This window comes from Grampus griseus (assembly GCF_964374135.1).
Source record: "Grampus griseus genome assembly, chromosome: 1".
Taxonomy (NCBI): Eukaryota; Metazoa; Chordata; class Mammalia; order Artiodactyla; family Delphinidae; genus Grampus; species Grampus griseus.
The window spans coordinates 151,207,136-151,229,970 of record NC_139017.1 but is presented as its reverse complement, the minus strand read 5'-3'; the positions used below and the strand labels follow the sequence as shown (position 1 = coordinate 151,229,970).

The window sequence follows — 22,835 nt, the reverse complement described above, 5'->3', positions numbered from 1 at the left end:
GATGCCCAGGAAGCAGGAGAACCAGTACCTTGACCTGTTCAGTCAGTCTGGTAAAAGGAGTGGTTTGGAATTTATAGTGCCAATCATGACTTTTATTTTCTTATGGCTATCTCTCTTCAAAGGAAAAGGGATTAGAATCACATAAAGCTATGCTTATCAAATTAAGAAGTGCACACAGGGCTTCCCTGGTGGCACAGTGGTCCACCTGCCAATGCGGACACAGGGGATACAGGTTCGATCCCTGGTCCAGGAAGATCCCACATGCCACGGAGCAACTAAGCCCATGCACCACAACTACTGAGCCTGCGCTCTAGAGCCCGTGAGCCACAACTACTGAGCCCGCGTGCCACAACTACTGAAGCCCGCGCGCCTAGAGCCCGTGCTCTGCAACAAAGAGAAGCCACCGCAATGAGAAGCCTGCATACTGCAACGAACAGTAGCCCCTGCTCGCCGCAACTAGAGAAAGCCCACACATGGCAACAAAGAGCCAACGCAGCCAAAAATAAAATAAAATAAAATAAATAAATAAGAAAAAAGAAGTGCACACAGCGAGTTCCCTGGTGGCCTAGTGGTTAGGATTCTGGGCTTTCACTGAAGTGACCTGGGTTCAATTCCTGCTCAAGGAACTGAGATCCCACAAGCCTCACAGCACAGCCAAAAAAAAAGTGCATACATAATGTTTGTGATGTATTCTTCCAGAGCATCAATTACTTGGTGGCAACAAGAATTTGAAACATTTGTACGTCTGAATAAATACAGACAGATAAGAACAGAGAATGCAAAATGAGCACATACTTGTAAGTTAAAATGAGAAACTTTGCAATGCGGAGTCTATGCTGTGGCTGCTTAGAAGTCCACCTGCCGGGGACTTCTCTGGTGGTCCAGAGGGAAAGAATCCACCTTCCAATGCAGGGGACAGAGGTTCACTCCTTGGTTAGGGAACTAACATCCCACATACCGCGGGCAAACTAAGCCCACGCACCACAACTACAGGGCCCATGCGCCCTGGAGCCTGTGCGCCACAACTAGAGAGAGAAAACCCGCAAGCCACTACTAGAGAGAAGCCCGAGCACTGCCAACGAAGAGACCACGTGCTGCAACGAAAAGATCCCGCGTGCCACAACTAAGACCCGACGCAACCAAAAATAAATACAAAATTTAAAAAAAGAAAAAGCAAAACGTTAAAAAAAAAAGTCCACCTGCAAACACTGATGAAGCATGGATGTTAGGAAATTCAGAGATAACGTATCCAGTCTTATCATCTAAATTTTATGTTGAGAATACTGAGGCTCAGAGAGCTCCCCTGGCCATATAGTTGATGGTAGTGGAGGCAGGACTAAAGCCTAGATGCTCTGCCTATAACCCAAGCTGTTTCTGCTGCCTCTTATCAGTAGAAGTTTTATCGTCATTTGACTCTGGTCTGTTCGCTTGCTTGAAGTAATGAATTCCTACTGAGGTGGAATTAAATTCAAGAAGCTGAGGAGAATACAGCTACCATACTCTTGAGAACCTTGAAGGGGTTCAGTGTAAGTGTGACAGAAAGCTAGAAATATGCACACAGACGATGCCATGTGACTATAATGCTGAGACAGAAACAAAAGGGCTACTTTGAGAAAAAAACAAAGTTAATGATAAAGTTTCTATTTTGTGGCCATCTTTACAGCCTCAAGATTGGCCCACTTTTGATGGTTTGAGTGATATTTTCTCTTAGGATAGCTATGATAGAGTATAACAGCTGAGATGCTCCATTATTTGGAGGTATATGTCTAAGTTAGGGAGAGGAGTATAGCATAATAGAACCAGAAAATCCAGGTTCAAATCTGGCTCTACAGCCCAGTTAGCCTTCATCTGTCAGGTTATTTAAGTATCTAATTTTCCTTTGCCTCAAGTTTGCCTCTGTAAAATGGGGATAATAACAGCATCTCTACTCCTCACTGGGTCATTCTGAGGATTAGAGTTAATACATGTAAAATGTTTGGAACTGTGCCAGGCAGATGGTAAGCAGTACACAAATGCTTGATATTACCTATATTTAATTGCTGGTGGTTAAAAAACATTTTCCTTGGCTCTTTGAGATAAGTTCCCTGACTAGGGTTCGAAAGGAGAGAAACAAAAAATACCAGAGCTGAAAGGAGCTTTAGACACTGAGACAGACAGACACTGTATGGCCCACAAAGCCTAAAATATTTACTATCTGGACTTCAATGAGTCTGCCGATCCCTGATCTAATCCAATCAGTTTCCCCTCCCTAACATATCCAAAGAGGAAATTAAAGCCCAGAGAGGAGGGGCTTCCCTGGTGGCGCAGCGGTTGAGAATCCGTCTGCCAACGCAGGGGACACGGGTTCGAGCCCTCGTCTGGGAAGATCCCACATGCCACGGAGCAACTAAGCCCATGCGCCACAACTACTGAGCCTGTGCTCTAGAGCCTGTGAGCCACAACTACTGATCCCATGTGCCACAACTACATAAGCCCATGCACCTACAGCCCGTGCTTCACAACGTGAGAAGCCACTACAATGAGAAGCCTGCACACTGCAACGAAGAGTAGCCCTCGCTCTCCACAACTTAGAGAAAGCCCGTGCGCAGCAACGAACACCCAACACAGCCAAAAAAAAAAAAAAAAAAAGGCCCAGAGAGGGGTAGTAACTTTCCAAAGTTATATATACAGTGAGTTAGTAGCAAAGCTGGGACTAAAACCCAGTTTTCCCAGTAAATAAAACTGCCTACCAGGCTAAATAAGTGGGCTAAATGAAAACCTTAAAGACTGACTATAAATTAGGAGAGAATACTGGCACCTGAAGAGTTAGGCAAATCACCTAATCCGAATCAACAGGTATTTATTGAATACTATAAGCCTAGGCATCAGTATTTTTTTAATGCTCTCTAGGTGATTCCAATGTGCAGCTGAAGGTAAAAACCATTGTTACAAGTATCGTACTAGGCAGAAAGACGTTAAAAAAAACAAACAAACAAACAAAAACAGAGAGAGAGAGAGCTAGGAAACTGGGTAGCTAACCAAAGGTATCCAGACCTAAGTAAGCCTGGACAATGCAGGATCCCATGCTTCATCTGCATCTACCTGCACAAATGTGTAGGAGACTCCAAGGGGAGAGCAACATGCACAGTGAAGGCAAGGAGGCCCAGGACATATCTTCATTCACACTAGAGAATCAACAATACCTTTTATTCACATCTGTAAATTCCAACAGTTCAATGGATTCTAAACTTCAGATGTCAACTCTTTCTAAAAGAATACTAAAACTAACTTGTACTCCTAAAAAGTGTATAAGAATATACAAATTAAAAACCTTTTTTTTTTTTTTGGAAGAACCTAGGGGCAGGACAGGAACAAAGATGCATATGTAGAGAATGGACTTGAGGACATGGGGAGGGGAAAGGGTAAGCTGGGACAAAGTGAGAGAGTGGCATGGACATATATACACTACCAAATGTAAAATAGATAGCTAGTGGGAAGCAGCCACATAGCACACGGATATCAGCTCGGTTCTTTGTGTCCACCTAGAGGGGTGGGATAGGGAGGGTGGGAGGGAGACGCAAGAGGGAGGAGATATGGGGATATATGTATATGTATAGCTGATTCACTTTGTTATACAGCAGAAACTAACACACCACTGTAAAGCAATTATACTCCAATAAAGATGTTAAAAAAATAAAAACCTTAATATGGCAAAAAAAATTCATAAAAGTCAAAAGACAAATGACCAACTGAAAAAATATTTCCAACTCATGAGACTGGACAAAGGGTTAAAACTCATAATACACAAAATGCTCTTACAAATTGATAAACACAAAAATGAAAAACATTATACAGAAGTAGGCATAATAGGTATTGAACATGAAATTCAAAAAAGAAAAACACAAATGGCCAATGCACCCTTAAAGAGACAATTTACCTCAGAAATGAAATTTAAATAAAATCCATTTCTTGTCTACCAGACTGACAACAATGAAAAGATTGATAACACACAGAATTGCAAGGGTACAGGGAAATAGACATACTACCGGTACAAATTTTTTTGAAAGCAGTCTGGCAATATGTATCAAAATGTAATGTGTGCAGCTCAAACAAAAAGAGAAGGGACCCAATTTAAACAAAACAAACAAAGGACCTGAATAGACATTTCTCCAAAGAAGATACATGAACAGCCAACAAACACATGAAAAGATGCCCATTAGTCACTAGGGAAATGTAAATCCAAACCACAATGAGATACCACTTTCACACCCACTAGGATAGCTATAACTTTTTTTTTTTTAAGGTAAATAAGTGTTGGAGAAGATGTGGAGAAACTGGTGTCCTCATACATTGATGGTGGGAATGTAAAATGATGTAGCCATTGTGTAAACCAGTTTGGCAATTTCTCAAAAAGTTAAACACAGAATTACCATATGATGCAGCAATTCCACTCCTAGGTATATACCCAAAATAGTTTAAAACACATACTCAAATACATTACACATATGTCCATAGCAGCACTATTCACAACAGCCTAAAGGTGCTAATGTCCATCAACAGATGGACAAACTGTGATCAATACATACAATGGAATATTATTCAAGCATGGAATGAAGCACCAATACACGCTACAACCAATGTAAGTGAAAGAAGACAGCCATAAAAGGTCACATATTGTATGGTCCCATTTCTATGAAATATCCAGAACAGGTAAAATCTATAGAAACTAAAAGCAGACTTGTGGCTGTCAGGGGCTGGGGGGGAGGGGAAACTCAAAATAGTGGCTTAATGAGTACAGGGTTTTCTTTTGTGGTGATGGAAACGTTTTGGAACTAGATAGAGGTAGTAGTTGTTGTACAACACTGTGAATGTACTAAGTGCCAATGAATCGTTCTTTTCTAGTTTTTCTTTTGGCTACACCGCACAGCATTTGGGATCTTAGTTCCCCGACCAGGGATCGAACCTGTGCCCCCTGTCCAGGGAAGTCCCTGAATTCTTCATTTTAAAATGGTTAATGTTATGTGAATTTAACCTCAATAAGAAAAATAATATAAAGTAAGCATATACTCTTGGGACTTCCCTGGCAGTCCAGTAGTTAAGACTTTGCCTTCCAGTGCAGGGGGTGCGGGTTTGATCCCTGGTCAGGGAGGTAAGATCCCACATGCCTCAAGGCCAGAAAACCAAAACATAAAACAGAAGCTATATTGTAACAAATTCAATAAAGACTTTAAAAATGGTCCACATCAAACAAACAAAAAAATCTTTTAAAAAAAAGTATATACTCTAATAAAGCTCTTAGAAAACTGGAAGAATAAGAAAGTAACATGTACATCCTCTCATCCAGCAATCCCATTCCAGAAATGTACCCTGAAGAGAGAATCACACAAATGCAGAGATGTTTGTGCAAAGATGTTCATCTCAGCATCATTTATTAAAGCAAAAAGAAAAAACAAAAAAACCCAAAAAACTAAACCTACTAAATGTCCTTCAGCAGAAACCTGGTTAAGTAAATTATGATACACCTATAAAATGGAATACTACACAGAGATTAAAAACAATAATGTAGAAAGTCGGACAGCTTACACTATCAAATTTCAAGACTTACTATAAAGCTACAGTAAATAAAGACAATGCAATACTGACAAAAGAACAGACACACAGATCAATGCAACATATGAGAGGCACCAGAAGTAGACCCACACAAATACAGTCAACTGGTCTTTGACAAAGGTGCAAAGGCAGTTCAACGGAGAAAGGACAGTCTTTCAAAATCAGAGCTGGTACAACTGGACATTCATACGTATCTCACACATTTTACGAAAATTCACTCAAAACAGATCACAGGCCTAAATGTAAAATGAAAAGCTATAAAACTCATATATAGGGCTTCCCTGGTGGCGCAGTGGTTGAGGGTCCACCTGCTGATGCAGGGGACATGGGTTCGTGCCCCAGTCCGGGAAGATCCCACATGCCGCGGAGCGGCTGGGCCTGTGAGCCATGGCCACTGAGCCTGCACGTCTGGAGCCTGTGCTCCGCAACGGGAGAGGCCACAACAGTGAGAGGCCCGCGTACCGCAAAAAAAAAAAAAAAAAAAAGACACTGTGAAGAGAATGAAAAAATAAGATACAGATTAGAAGAAAATATTTGCAAATAACATGTCTATATAAAGGATTTGTATACAGAATATATGAAAAAAAACTCTTAAAATTCAACAATAAGACAGCCCCCCCCCCAAAAGATCTGACAGACACTTCACCAAAGATATACAGATAGTAAATAAGCATGTGAAAAGATGCTCAACACCATTAACCTTTAGGGGAATGCAAATTAACCACCATAGATACCAGTACACACCTATTAGAACTGCTAAAATTAAAAACAACAATACCAGGGCTTCCCCGGTGGCGCAGTGGTTGTGGGTCCGCCTGCTGATGCAGGGGACACGGGTTCGTGCCCTGGTCCGGGAAGATCCCACATGCCGCGGAGCGGCTGGGCCCGTGAGCCATGGCCGCTGAGCCTGCGCGTCCAGAGCCTGTGCTCCGCAACGGGAGAGGCCGCAACAGTGAGAGGCCCGCGTACCGCAAAAAACAAACAAACAAACAAACAAAAACCAAATGCTGGAAAGAATACAAAGAAACAGAAATTCTCATTCACTGCTGGTAGGAATGCAAAATGGTACAGTCATTTTGGTAAATAGTTTAGTAGTTTCCTATAAAGTTAAACCAGTCCTGTAAAGTTAAACCACTAGCTATGTTTATAATAGCTTTCTTTACAACTACTAAAAACTTGACACTCAGATGGCCTTTCACAGGTCAATGAACATATTACGTACAATGGAATAATACTCGACAACAAAGAGAAATGGACTCATGCAACAACACTGAAGAATTTAAATGTATTTTGCTAAGTGAAAAAAGTCAGACCCCAAAAGCTGCATGTTGAGTGACTAAATGTATGTGACCTTCTGGAAAAGGCAAAACTATAGGGACAGAAAACAGATCAGTGGTTGCCAAAAACTGGTGTAGGTAGAGGAGTTGACTACAAAGAGGCCACATAAGGCAATTTTTAGAGTGATGGAAGTGTTCAGTATGGTACTGTGATGGTGCCTATCTGACTCTCTCCATTTGTAAAAACCCACAGAACTGTGCGCAACAATGAATGCACTCTACTGTATGCAAATTAAAAAAAATAATAGCCAGAATGTCTGAAGAACCAGGACAGAACGCAGACTGCAATAACTGAATCTAATTATATTACAAATGTATGACATAACCTCACTGGAGGGGGGGTGGGGAGGAGCTGACCTAAGTAACTTTGTAAAACAATGTTATGACTAGATACTATATGGCTAAAATGAACAAAAAGAACTGAACACAAACATCATACTGTAGTTGGTAAATTTGTTCTCACAGTATTAACTACTTAAACTACTTTACAGGTTGTACAAATAAAATATTTGTAGACAAGGAGAGCCAGTTTCCTTACTCTGAGAAAGAAGTCACAAATAAGCAAGAAGGGAAGATTAATATAAACCCTGTAGTGGAGCAGAGTCAGAGATATCAGTATAAATTCATGTTTATTTTAATATACATACAGATAGATACAGAAATATAGATATTTGTGTATACATGAATTAGTATATATACATATGTTTCCTAGCAACAAGCACATTTAGCACCCAGCTCTTGGTATCTAAATACCATTCACCAAAAAAAGGAGCCAGGGGGACTTCCCTGGTGGCACAGTGGTTAAGAATCTGCCTTCCAGGGCTTCCTTGGTGGCGCAGTGGTTAAGAATCCGCCTGCCAATGCAGGGGACACAGGTTCAAGCCCTGGTCCTGGAAGATCCCACATGCCGCGGAGCAACTAAGCCCGTGCGCCACAACTACTGAGCCTGCGCTCTGGAGCCCGCGATCCACAACTACTGAAGCCCGTGTGACACAACTACTGAAGCCTGTGTGCTTAGGGCCTGTGCTCCGTAACAAGAGAAGCCACCGCAACGAGAAGCCCGTGCATTGCAATGAAGAGTAGCGCCCGCTCGCCGCAACTAGAGAAAGCCCGCACGCAGCAACAAAGATCAAACACAGCCAAAAATAAATAAGTAAATTTAAAAAATAAAAATAAAAAGGAACCAGGGCTCCTTGGAGAAATGGATGATTCTAGGACTGGAGCAGGACAAATGTAAGTTGAAAGCATCTTGTAATGCCAGAAAGGAAGTGCTAAACAAACAAATATGGGGCATGCCAAAGGACACAAGAGTCAACATGAAAGAGCACCCAATAACCAAGTTGAAATAATTTGAACAATAAAATAAATAACTTAGTACTGGATTATAACCCAAGAAATAAAATAAATATCCCTACTGATGTAAGTAAATAGGAGAGAGAGGACAAATCTCTGCAAAAGAATTTCAATAAAAGTAGGAGGACTTCCCTGGTGGCGCAGTGCTTAAGAATCCACCTGCCAATGCAAGGGACACAGGTTTGATCCCTGGTCCGGGAAGATCCCACATGCCATGGAGCAACTAAGCCCATGCGCCACAACTACTGAGCCTGTGCTCTAGAGGACGTGAACCACAACTACTGAGCCCTCGTGCCGCAACTACTGAAGCCCGTGAGCCTAGTGTCTGTGCTCTGCAACAAGAGAAGCCACCGTAATGAGAAGCCTGCACACTGCAACGAAGAGTAGCCCCCACTCACCGCAACTAGAGAAAAGCCCGCGTGCAGCAATGAAGACCCAATGCAGGGACTTCCCTGGTGGCGCAGTGGTTAAGAATCTGCCTGCCAATGCAGGGGACACAGGTTCGAGCCCTGGTCCGGGAAGATCCCACATGCTGCGGAGCAACTAAGCCTGTGTGCCACAACTACTGAGCCTGCATTCTAGAGCCCGCAAGCCACAACTACTGAGCCCGCGTGCTACAACTACTGAAGCCCTCACACCTAGAGCCCATGCTCTGCAACAAGAGAAGCCACCTCAATAAGAAGCCCACGCACCGCAACGAAGAGTAGCCCCCCGCTCGCCACAACTAAAGAAAGCCCGCGTGCAGCAATGAAGACCCAACACAGCCAAAAATAAAGATAATAAATAAATTTATTTTTAAAAAAAAGACCCAACACAGCCAAATAAATAAATAAAGACCCCCAAACATACACATAATTTAAAATAAAACAGAAGTAGGAGGAATGAAGGAAATTACCACAATAATTATAGCAGGAAAGATTCATTGATAAATGTTAAAATTAGGAGGTGAAACTTTAAGGAAAAACAAGATATCTGCATTGCCTCAAGCAACTCCCCTAAAATATTAATTACTGTGGTGCTTTTAACATATGCCCACAAATTCTTTGATAGTCCTCCCTTCAGGATGTGGAGCTTAAATCCCCTCCCGTTCAATGTGGGATGGACTTAGCAACTCATTTCCAACAAAGAGAGTATAGAAAGGAAAAATAGGGATTTCCCCAGCGGTCCAGTGGTTAAGACTCCGAGCTTCCACTGCATGGGGCGCAGGTTCAATCCCTGGTCAGGGAACTAAGATCCCACATGTCACACGATACAGCCAAAAATAAATAAATAAATTTTAAAAAATGAAAAGAAAAAGATTTAACTTTACAGTAGAGGAAGCTGGCAGACACAACCTAAACCAAATGATCAAGGTTAACGTCACTAGTTGATGTTAAATCATGCTGACATTATACCCTGATACGATGCAATGAGAAAGGTACTTCACCTCTGTGGTATGCCTTCTCAAAATTCATAATCATGTGAAACCATCAGACAAACCCAAACTGAGAGACAATCCACAAAACAGCTGACCAGTACACTTCAAAAAGTAGCAAAATCATGAAAGACAAGGAAAGACCAAGAAATCTGTCACAGATTGGAGACAAGCAGACATGAGGACTAAATGTAATATGGTATCCTACATTGGATCCTGAAACAGAAAAGGGACATCAGTAGAAAAACTGGTAAAATCCAAATGAAGTCTCCAGTTTAGTTAACAGTATTGTGCCTGTGTCAATCTCTTGGTGTTGATAAATGTGCCATGATGATATGTTAATTTTAGAAGAAGCTGGGTGAAGAATATACAAGAACTCTCTGTACTATCTTTGAAACTCTTGTGTAAATCTTATAATTACTTCAAAATTTAAAAACTAACAGTAATGTAGAACAGGGTTTCTCAACCTCAGTACAATATATTGATATTTTGGGCCAGATAATTCTCTGTTGGGAGGAGCTGTTTTATGCATAGTAGGATGTTCTGCAGCATTCCTGGCCTCTACCCACTAGACGCCAGGAACCCACCTTTCCATTTGTTACAACCAAAAACGTCTCCAGAGATTGCCAAGTGTCCCCCGGCGGGGTGGGGGGGGGGGCGGGCAAAATTACCCCAGATAGAGACCGAGATGAGGGTTCAAGAAAGTAATTTTTGGTAGGGGTGAGATAATAATAGGGCCTACCTAATAAGGTTGTGGTGAGGATATTAAATGAGACAATATATGGCAAACTTCTAGAACACTGCCTGACATATATTTTATTATTGTTATTATTTTCAGTATTATTATTATTCATGGTACAGTGGTAAGAGCTTGAACTCTGGCTGACACAATGAGGAAGGAGCAGCGGTAAAGTTCCAGCTCAGAAATAGGGCCCCAAAGGTAAGCAAAGAGACAAACAGGACCCTGGTCTGATTCAAATTTATCTAAAGAATCCAACAAACTATACAGGAAACCACAACCAGTTCAGTTAAGCCATACTAGAGTATATGCAGAGCACATAGGTGAATTCCTATATACCCAAATAACTTAACACCCCTCAAACATACATTCCTTCTTGAAGTGGAGCTGTTTCAACACCCTGCCCCAGGCACTGAAACATCAGGGCAGCACCTCATCCTCACAAATCTGAAACTGCAAGTCCCATTTGTGCTCTCCTATGGTTTCCCATTTAGCCAGTAGTCACTTCTCTTTCCTTATATAACATGGGAGGTTTGACTCTAAAGTTCTTCCCACAGCTGCAAAAAACCTGAATATATATGTACAATCCACCCAAGCTTAATACTGTAGCCAAAGGAAAACCAAATTCACTCACAACGGATCTGAACACAGGGACCTAGAAATTAATATATATATTTTTAGATGAGTCAAAAATTTTGAGATTTCCTCTGGCCTACTCTCAAGCTCAGTCCTGTAAAACACTGCCTCTGTAAGTTGTGGAAAGTAGCCTCTGGATAGCCCTCATTTCTCCTAGTTAACAGATTTTTCTAGCTTTCATTTTCATGTCCTAGTAAGCCACTGTGATCCACTATCCCATCTCTACTTTCATATCTCTCCCCCATGCAACCCAGATCTCCCTTGAGCACTAGCAAACAGTCCTTTGGTAAAAAAACACTGCTCCTAAATTATGTTCCAAAGCAGACAAAGAATGCAGAACTCCACATTTATTAGGTGACACATAGCTTGCTTACTAGTCAGACTGCCAAAAATAATTTGCTTCCCCTCTTGTAGGTTTAGGCAAACACAAGGGAACTGTGCTCCTATGTATGACTACTGCTTCTCCACAGGACTTGAAGAACTAAGGCATTAGAGATACTTCCTCTCTATAAACCCAAATAGAACACTGTTTATTTTCTCCTGGCATATAGTTGGTAGTCTGTATTTCCAGGCAGCCATTGTACATCTTTTGGCAAGTGCCTTCAAATTTCTCAGTACAATGTTTCATCCAGTCACTGAAGGCAATGCATTGTACCTTAAATTTACATGCCAAGAAAAAGACTCAGACTGAAAAGAAGACCTTCAGTATCATCTTCCTGCAATATATCAGACACTACACATGAGTTAGAAGACCCAGATCCAATTCCCAGGTGTGCAAGTGTCTTGCAGTGTGATCTCTAGTCTGCTCTTTAATCTTTCTGCACCTCAGTTTTTCCATCCTGGAAAACAGGGATTGTATTACCTGTCCCTCCTTGAATTTAGACTCTTACTGCTAGCTGAGAATATTTATGCTTCTACAACTTGTGAAACTGGGGTTTGGAAAACTCAGAAAATTGAGCACAAAATGTTTCTCACTTTTGTCAGACCTACCATGAAAAATCCACAGTTGAGCCCAGCAGAAGTCCCTAAGCAAGTAATCCCTCAGAAAATTAGTTCTGACTTCCCACTCAACAGACCACTGACACAAGAATGAGAAGTGAGGGGCCAGGCAGGACGTCAGGTGCTACATGGCTAAAAAAGCAAGTCATTGTCTATTATGTTCCCTGACAGTATTATCACCCTAGACACACTACCCTTAACACTCCATTGTGGTTTTATCTCAAAGAAGCTACCTCAATACTTAGAGCACTTACTTCTTCAATGTTTACGAAAAACAAGCACTTTCCCTGGATGGGAAGTGCCCTGCTGGAATTGCCTTGGGATGACCCTACAGTTAAGGTAGGACAAAGGGATGACAAAAGGAGTATGAGGTGCAAGAGAATTTAAGATTTAAGGCAGTGTTTTACAATCCTTTCTGAGTCACTGGTACAATTTTGAAATACAAAACTCTGGGCAGCATTCCAAAAGAGATTATTAAAATTCAAATACTGGTTTTTAGAAAGATCAATTTGGAAACTTGAAAAACCTTTCTAATTATCCACTTTCCATTAGGTCCCCCTTTAGTCTGCGTGGCTGTCACAACAAGGAAGTTTACTGCTCGGTCTAGGCTCTCCACAAGGCCTAGTTTCCCTCTGTTCCACTAAACACTGCCTTTGGTATCTTCGAATTATTGACATTAAATTATATCTCCGCTGCAGTAAGTTTCAGCCCCCTAGCAATGCATCACATGGCCAACACTCAGCTCAACACTCAACTTGAGAGATATCACTATGAATTCACACTAAGATCCACAATACAAATCCTAAAATACATTTTATACCCTGTTCAAAATGTAGCACACTCCTGTGAAGGATCAGTGTCATACAAGTTAAGAAATACTCTCTAATAATTGAATCCCACAGCTCCTGCCTCATTTAAAGGGATAACTTTGTGTATAGATAAGGCAGGCACTGAGCGTGGAAAGTAGAGACCTATGTCCAACTCCAGGTCTGCTACTTCCTATAAGACCTTGTAACTGTTTCCTTAACTGTGAAGTGATAATAATGTCTACCTTACAAGGTTATTGTGAGGATAAACAAGCATATGTAAGCATTTTAGAAACAGTGCTATTCAAATTTAATTCTGCCTGTGGATTTAACTAAAGCTGAAAAAGTTCTTTTAAGAAGCTGGTTAGGGACTTCCCTGGTGGCGCAGTGGTTAAGACTGCCTGCCAATGCAGGGGACATGGGTTCAAGCCCTGGTCCGGGAAGATCCCACATGCCGCGGGGCAACTAAGCCCGAGCACCGCAACTACTGAAGTCCGTACGCCTAGAGCCCGTGCTCCGCAACAAAGAGTAGCCACTGCTCTCTGCAACTAGAGAAAGCCTGTGTGCAGCAACAAAGACCCAACACAGCCAAAAATAAATAAATTAATTAATTAAAAAAAAAAAAGCTGGTTAACTCCAACATTAAGAATGTCATTTGTTCACATGCTTACAAAAATTTTCTGCAATCTCAAGTCACTGAAAAGCATTATCTCCTTCCATTGGCTAAAAAGCAAGCAGAGTAGCACTACCCTACGAGGGGCATGGTAAGCAAGGGGAGAAATGAAGAACTGCGTATACCCACAGTGAATGGGGCAGAGATACTTTATTTCATTATTTGAACTGAAAAGTAAACATTAAAGGTCAAAGTTTTCCAACGGGTCTGAGAGGAATATATCCACGTTATGAATATTAAACACAACCTATTGCCAGTTCAGAAAGCTCAATTATCTTCAAAGTGTTTTTCACACATTAATTAATCCTCACAGCATCCCAAGGATGAAAGAAATTTAATTTTCATATTCTAGTTATTTATAACAACAGGAAGAATCTAAATGGATCGTGATGTGCCATTTTGATAAGACAGGTCAACAAATGTTTCATCAAATGTTAAGGATCTACCATATCATCAGCACTATATAAGGCACAAAGTGTCTAACTGATGTGGCCTATTTCACATCGAGCAAGACCTCTAGCAAGCTCAACCTTATGGTACACAGCTATGCGTAAAGAAACATTTCTGAATAGCGGATAACAGCAATTACAGAGCTATAACCAATCCTTATTGCCAGAAGCTGCTAATTTACTTAAAAACATTTGTAAAATTAAGATGTTTTATTGAGAACGCTTTCCTGACAAGGACTATGTGTGGTACATGAGGAAGAGGCAGAAACAGGGAGCAACAGTGTGCTGTGTTGTTTTAAATAGGATTGTCAGAGGCCTCAATAAGATGACATCTAAGTAAAGACCTGAACAAAGAGAGGAAGCAAGCCACATGCTTATGTAGGGGAAAACATTCCACCAGGCAGAGGGAACCTCTGAGTGTAAGAGTCCTAACACGGGATCATACCTGCTGCATTCTTCACACACCCACTAGACTTTCCCCATGGATGTCCTGCTGCAACCTCCACTGTGCCCCGCCAGATCTTCCTGACTTCCAGGCTCACCATACTCTCCCAGGCACACAAACCTGAAACACACTGTGTGCACTGCTCTCTTCTTTCCACAATCAGTGACCAACTCATACTGTAACATGATACTACCTTCAAAATGTTACATCTTTCTCTTCCATTCATTCCCACTAACATACCAGCCCCAAATTACAAAACATTAAGACTGCAATGGACCTTAGATATTATCAGTGAAACGCCATCTTACCGAAGCCCGTATACCCAAGTCTCGGAAGTATCGAGCCAAAGATCTATAATTACTACATTCTTGGACTTTTTTTTTGGTATGCCCCTCCCACCCACCCCCAAATTCAATTCATCAGCATACTGCTCACAAATGAATGCTTCTTACACACTGTCTTCATCATGTTACTCATCCCCCATTCCACAATATCTACAATACCTGTTAAATAGTCTCCTTTCACTGTCCTACATGCACACTAAGTTCATTTCACCTTCTAAATCTTCATTCACAGTCCTTCCTTTGATACAATGCCTTTTCTTCTTTATCTATCTAAAACTCACCTATCCTTCAAGTCCCTTTTCACAGAGCTTTCCATGACTGTATCAGCTTTCACTGATTTCTCTCCTCAGAAATTCTATGGTTCATCATAAGATCTAACACGGTAGTCTCCCTCCTCCCCCTTCCCATCCCCACCCCTTGCAAAGCATCATCAATAACTCACTTCAAACACGTATTAACTTGCTTTGTTTCATGTTTATCTGGACTAAAACTCCTTGAAGACAGGATTGCAGTTTTGTCTCTCCAAAAGGGCCTTGCAGAAAATAGCACCTAATCATATTTTTAGCACTTACTGTGTGCCTGATATTGTATTAAGTGCTTTACATATTTAATCTCGTTTAACCATCACAATAATATCATGTTATTGATATTATTCTTCCTCTTTTACAGAAGAAACAAAGACATGAAGAGGTCAGGCTGAGGTTGCATATCTTAGAAAAGGCAAGGCTGGGATTTGAGCTAAAGTCCGCCTCTCAGAGCCAGCACAAAGCAGAGGTTGTGAACAAAGGTTTGTTGAATTATCCTAATCATCTGATGTGTGTTGATGGCCGTGTCATCCCCCATGAATTAATGAGGGTGGAAACCATGCCCAGAGTTTACGGGGTACAGTGGGGAGAAGGCCTGCCCCTTCCTGCTGAATACCCATCAGGCGCTAGGTTCAGCTTCGCGCATTTCACCGAGCATCTCATTTACACTGTGAAAACTCTTAACTTGTAATTCCTCCATCGGAGATGTACCCCAAATGTCACCCATCCTCAATCGGAGCACAAATGTTCCCAGGTGTGATGTGTACACACTCCTTCTGGGCCTCCCTGCGTCTCAAGGAAGAGGGCAAAGCCTGCTGATTCCCATCAGCCGCTAAGTTAAAAATCTCAGCATCATAAAGCATTTGCCAAGTGCCTGGACTTTTTCAGGACAGGCCACCCTGCTCTTCTTTCTAACACTCATGTTCTCACTTATTAAGCACCAGAGCCCTGTGAAGTAGGCGGCATTTTCTCCACTTCTCAGATAAATAACGTCCCCCCAAACCGACGCTGTTTAGGTCACGTGGCCGATGGCAGATGAGGGAAGAGAATCCAGGTTTCTTGACTATCCACCCTGCTTCATTCCCTCAGCAGACACTCGTAGATGGTAACTGATTTATCCTGGTGTCGCTGGGAACTCTAAATAGCAAAAGCTCTGGAGTAATTTTCCTTCAAAAGGTATATAATGGACACCTATAGGTCAACCTTATATGTTCAAATACCATCTCCACGTATTCCCTTAGTGACACAGAGATAGTCGTTTCACCTCCCTAGGTGAATTCCCTCATCGGTAAATGGAGATAATAACAGTACCTACACCAAACAGTAATATCCTGAGAAGTAAATGAAATGATGGCAGTGAAACAGCTGGCACGATGTCCGGCATATAGTGGGCGCCTAGGAATTATGGGTGCCCTTTCCCGGCCCCCTCCGCCCCATAAGCCTCGGGGTTCACCCACTACCATTAAGCGACAGGGTATCCACTCAGCCAGAGGCCCACGCACGGCCTCCGGTTTACCAGGCTGGGGACAGCCGCACTGTCATACCTGCATGGAGTCAGCGCTGACGATCTCGCCACCGAGCCGCTGGCCTAGCTGTAACGCCAGCGTGGATTTGCCGGTGCCCGTGGCCCCGAGAATTACTACAAGAGGCAGTGTCCGTTTTAGGCCCCGGAGCCCAGGGCCCGCAGACACAGCTCGTGCAGCCGCCACCGCCGCCATCTTAAAGAAGTCTACGCTTGCGCAGGAGCAGCTGTCCCCATGGCAACCGTCAGTGCGCCTGCGCGGACCTCGGGCTCTGAAGGGAGGGTGCGGAGGGAGGAAGGAGGTGAGGGACCCAGGTCCCCATGCTCAGAAGCTCCTGCTGTGACTGCCGTCAACTAGCTGCTGATGTGAGAACCTCAACTACCTCCTCTCTTAAATGGGGCATGGCAGTCGTATCTAAAATAGATCTATCCGTATTATTCTCTCTTTCACGGCACCCAGTTCTTTTTCTTAGAGCTAATTACAATATGAAACTATATATTGACCTCTTGTCCATTGTCTGACTTTCTCTCCAGACTGTTAGTTCTATAAAGGCAAGGAACAGATTCTGCCTAGGTCACTACTGTATCTCCAGTACAGTACCTGATACCGAACAGACACCCAATAATTGTCGGTAGAGGGGAGAATGGCTTGCATATCTAGTGCTACAGCCAGTGAGCTCAGAGGTGTGGTGTTCTCCAGGATCAGATCTACCCAGTTCTCAGGCAAGGGCGGCTGCTCTAATGTTTTCATCCAACAACTCAAACTGAGACACAATCATAAGGCAGAACAAGATTTTTCATCTATTTGGCGAAAGGATGCAAGAGATGGGGTGAGAACAGATAAAAAAACAAGCAATAAACAACCCACAACATACAAAAAGAAAAAATAAGGAAGGCAGAAAGGATAAAACAGTAGCAACCCAGATTAAAGTGGGGGTGGGAAAAACTAGGTCCAGAGAGGACCAAAATTCTGGGGACTACACAACCTTTAAGAAAGGGCTATGGGAGATTTCCCTGGCGGTCCAGTGCTTAAGACTCCGCGCTTCTACTGCAGGGGGCACGGGTTGGATCCCTGGTTGGGGAACTAAGATCCTGCATGTGGTGTGTGGCCAAAAAAAAAAAGAAAAGAAAAAAAAGAACTTTGGAACCAGATGAACATGGGTTCAAATCCCCACTCTGCCACTTTCAGCTGAGTGACTTCACACAATTCGCTTAGCCTCAGTTTTCTCATCCTTAAGTACCTCTCAGGACTGCCATAAGGAGAAAATGAAGTAATGCCTGAAAGGTGCCTGCTACAACGCCCTGGCACATAATCACCACCATTTGTTAAACATTTTGTATTATAATAGTAACACCCCATCTGCCTTACTAAAGAGGTTAGAGCAGCAGCCTAAGGGCAGAGGAATTTTCAGTAATGTGTGAAAGTGCCTAAATACCTATTCTACTAACCCTTTGTTAGCCAGTTTAAGAGTCTTAATTGCTTTCTGCCTGAGATTACTACCTGGCTCTGCCTAGCTCACAGGTCATATCACCCTTGGGTCAGAGGAATCACCCCTGGACGGTTAGAGAATATGATAGGCCTGCCCTGAATGACTGCCAATAAATACATTTCTCAATCACTTGGATCACCGCTGGCATAATGGCCATTCTTGCAGACCCAGTCTAAACCTTGTAGTCACATGTATCCCAGGGTCCTTGTACCTCCTTTTCTCAATCCAGCCTGCTTTGATCAAAAGCCTTGTTCTCTCCAATTTGTGGTACCCGCCTGGGGCTGGTTTTAAAATCAAGATGTGTGGCCACATATTGGCAGACACTCTCACATGATGGTTGTTAACTGTAGAGCCTTTGCCTGCAGATTTTCCGAGGGTACGGTTACCTTGACAACAAGCAGAAAGAAGGCAGGCCGGAGAAATGATGCAAATAAAGCAAAAGGGAGGCTAATTTCATGATGACAATCTGACCATGACAGAGGAGACTCACTCACAGATGGGAAAGTACTGTCCAAGTCATGACCAGGTGACTGTTACGAGAGAGAGAAAGAGAGAGAGAAGGGGCGGGGGGTGGTGGTGGAATTTACCACTGAGAGACCAGAAGAGGGAGAGGCTGGTTACCAAGGCAACTGGGGAGCAAGGAATGAAAAAATGGGGCTTCACCACAGCCGCAGAAAATTGCTTCTAGCCAAGCAACACAGGACTGTTGCTATAGAAACAAAGAGAACAGGGATCCTGTAGACCATGGGGAGAATTATCACTGAAATACTGAGCAGGAAAGACTCCTAAATCAGAATGGAGCCTGTGGTCCAAAACAAATGAGGAGAAGTGAGAAAAAAAACATCATACCATTTCCATTCATTGTAATTCTGCCAGCCCCACCAAAGGAGAATGGGAACATATTTTTTTAATACCTTTAGGCTATTTTATTTGTACCTCTGTCTCCCTAATGATCTTCTGAACTCTAAATTATACTAAGAATAGTTCCTGAAAGATAATCTGTAACTTGAAATCCTAATTAGAGAGATTAAGTTCAAGGGAAAATTGGGAAATTGAAGTCTATGATCAAGAGTTAATAAGTATTTATAAAAAACAACATAAAACCCTCTAATGGGCAGCTTTGCAGGGTAATAAGGAGACAAAAGGCGGCAAAAGGGAGTCAGAAAAGCTATTTGTGGTCATGCCCAGGTATTAGCCCTGACCCCTCTCTGCCTTGTATGAGGCCAGATGGGAAATAACTTATTCTGAAAGATAGCTCAACAGGAAAGGGAGTCTCTCACTCAAAGTGTATGTGTATATCTAGAGGTGAGGATGCAGAAGCCCATCTCAACACACTCCACTGCTTACAGATTATTTGGGGTTAAAAAAAAATCTAGTTTACAAGGCAAAAATGCTGGGATACGTTCAGTCTGGAAGAGGATGTCTAAAATGCAGGAATGAGGTACTAGGGAGACTCAAATTACTTGGAGGGTAATAATTCTTGCCTGCCCTTCTGAAAGTCCACAGTCAGCCACCTAATTGTTACCGCTGGTGTGGGTGTGCTGTACCCTAGGGCAGATGGGTAGTCAGGTTGTCAGGCAACCTCTAGGTTGCCTCACATTCTTTAGGAAATTGAGAGCAGTACATGGGGTGGAATGGGCATGGGAACATGGCAGAAAAGGAGAAAGGGAGAAGTGCAGAAAGTTAGAGGGGAAATCTAGGTGATGACCCAATTAAAAAAATTTTTACAAAAAGAAAGAAATATAGGGAGAAGGTAAAGGTGAAGCCATTAAGAGTGGAAGGATCATTCAAAATGGAACATCCAGGAAGTTTGAACTTTTTGGAATTCTACAGGATGCTGCGACATGGAAAGGAGGAGGTATATGCCATGGAAGGCCTGAAGCATCTTCTCCCAAGAGAAGAAAGTTGGGTCAAAGATAAACACTAGCTCTTTGGTACAATCCAAAGTGCTGAGAATTCCCTGGCAGTCCAGTGGTTGGGACTCTGTGCTTCCACTGCTGGGGTCCCAGGTTCAATCCCTCATCAGGGAACTAAGATACTGCAAGCCGCACAGCCAAAAAAAAATTAGTTTTAAATTACAAATTAAGGGCTTCCCTGGCGGCGCAGTGGTTGAGAGTCCGCCTGCTGATGCAGGGGACATGGGTTTGTGCCGCGGTCCGGGAGGATCCCACATGCCGCGGGAGCGGCTGGGCCCGTGAGCCATGGCCGCTGAGTCTGCGTGTCTGGAGCCTGTGCTCCGCAACGGGAAAGGCCACAGCAGTGAGAGGCCCGCGTACCGCAAAAAAAAAAAAAAAAAAAAATCACAAATTAAAACAAAAAAGCAAAACGCCTTTGCAGCCTGACCCCCATCCTAATTAGAGACCCCAAATAAAAAATGTTTCATGCAGGAATATTTCATGATGAACATGGTGCCTGTATTTGTTTCCTAGGACTACCATAACAAATTACCACAAACTGGGTGGCTTAGAAAACAGAAATGTATTCTCTCACAGTTCTGGAGTCTAGAAGCCCAAAATCAGTGCATTGGTAGGGCCACACTCCCATGCTTCCCCTCTAGGGGAGAATCCTTCCCTGCCTCTTCTAGCTTCTGGTGGTTGCTGGAAATCCTTGACATTCCTTGGTTTGTGGCAGGATGACTCCAATCCTGCCTATCTCACATGGCCATCTTCTCTGTTGTACGTGTGTCTCTGTCCGAGAATTTCCCTCTCTCTCTCTTTTTTTTAAATAAATTTATTTATTTATTTGTTTGTTTCTTTAATTTTTGGCTGTGTTGGGTCTTCGTTGCTGCATGCGGGCTTTCTCTAGTTGCAGCGAGCGGGGGCTACTCTTTGTTGCAGTGCGCAGGCTTCTCATTGCGGTGGCTTTTCTTGTTGCGAAGCATGGGCTCTAGGCACGCAGGCTTCAGTAGTTGTGGCACGTGGGCTCAGTAGTTGTGGTGCACGGGCTTAGTTGCTCTGTGGCATGTGGGATCTTCCCAGGCCAGGGCTCAAACCCGTGTTCCTTGCACTGGCAGCTGGATTCTTAACCACTGCACCACCAGGGAAGCCCGAGAATTTCCCTCTCTTAAGGACACCAGTCACTGGATTAGAGCCCACCCTAATCCAGTATGACCTCATCTTAACTTGATTATATCTGCAAAGACCGTATTTCCAAATAAGGTCACATTCACAGTTTCTGGATAGTCATGAATTTAGTGGGGGACAATATACAACCCAGTACAGTGCCTGTGAGTAATCACAACACCTTCTATTGGTCTGGTGAATGGCTGTTTCCATTACTGTTGCCATTGGTGATTGGCCAATTCAAATCTAGGAGCATCGGAATGGCTCAAAACAAGTGAGGGGAAGAAGAGAGTAGAGCTCACCATAAACCATGGAGTTACCACGGTTTCTGTAACTCCTAAAGTTGAGTTATAGTTTGCTCCAGAGCACACCAGAATGTTCTCAAAGAGAGCTCACTTCCTGCCTTCTCAGATCTCCAAGACAGCCTACACACGCACAGGGATCCCCGAAGGCTGCAAAATCAGAGTGGGGAGGTGCAAAAGGGGAAAAGATGCAGAGCCATCAGAGGTCCTGTCCGGTTCTAATCTCATGGCTCCTTCAATCCCTCTCCTCTACTTCTCTGGCCCTTTCTCTTTCTTGTGGCTTTGGCACTGTGGGCCTTCATCATCTTCATATATTGATGAGTCTCAAATCTGTGTCTTCATTTCAACCCCCTTTCTAAAGCTTTAATGTCACATTTCCAACTTCCTGTTGGGTGCTCTATTTTGAATGACCCCATTACCTCAATCTCATTGTGTCCCAAACCACAATCAGTTTCTTTTCCTGACTTCCCTATTTCAAAGAATCACAGAGGATGTTTGTGGCAAAAAGATCCTCTTAGAAATCCAGTGCAACCCCTCTTGTTTTGTAAAAATGAGACCACCTGGCCTGCAAATCAGACCAGATTCCTCCCCCTTCCCCAGATTCCACACAACCTTCCCAATCCTCTCTTCCGCATAGCTATTCCCTTAGCTTAGAACACCTTCTTCCTCTTCACCTAGCCAAATACTCCTGGAACTCGTATTTCCAGTTAAAGTCACAGTATCTCCAACAAGAACTTTCTTGACGACTCCAAAGTGCTCTCTTTCCCTTCTGAGGCTTGCAGCCCTTGTCTGAGTCGCTTTACTTTGTGATCATGTTTGCACACTCATAAACTTCCATAAGGAACCATCACTTCATATATCATTGCTCTTACTATGTGGGCACTATTCTAAGCACTTTATTTTATTTTAATTAATTAATTTATTTACCTATATTTGGCTGCGTTGGGTCTTTGTTGCTGTGCGTGGGCTTTCTCTAGTGGCAGCAAGCGGGGGCTACTCTTCCTTACGGTGCGCGGGCTTCTCATTGTGGTGGCTTCTCTTGTTGTGGAGCATGGGCTCTAGGTGCACAGGCTTCAGTAATTGTGGCTTGAGAGCTCTGGAGCGCAGGCTCAGTAGTTGTAGCGCATGGGCTTTGTTGCTCCACAGCATGTGGGATCTTCCCAGACCAGGGATCAAACCTGTGTCCCCTGCATTGGCAGGTGGATTCTTAACCACTGCGCCACCAGGGAAGTCCTAAGCACTTTCAATATAGTAACTTATTTAATCTTTGCCACAGTCCTATGAGGTAGATGTTAATATTATATCCATTTTAGAGAAGAAGGAAACTTCTAGGACTCAAGGGTGTTGAGTGATATTCCCAAACATCACAT

General features: G+C 43.0%; 1 protein-coding gene across 1 annotated transcript in view; it reads right to left on the bottom strand.

The window, feature by feature from the left end:
- Nucleotides 1–16,807, bottom strand: part of TRIT1 (tRNA isopentenyltransferase 1) — a gene marked incomplete at its 5' end in the record, with an annotated part of 43,482 nt that extends 26,675 nt beyond the window's left edge. The window contains one exon of the mRNA XM_082673492.1: nucleotides 16,634–16,807. Coding sequence (XP_082529618.1) covers nucleotides 16,634–16,807 — 174 coding nt within the window. The remainder of the gene's footprint in view (nucleotides 1–16,633) is intronic.
- Between the last annotated feature and the right edge of the window lie 6,028 nt (nucleotides 16,808–22,835).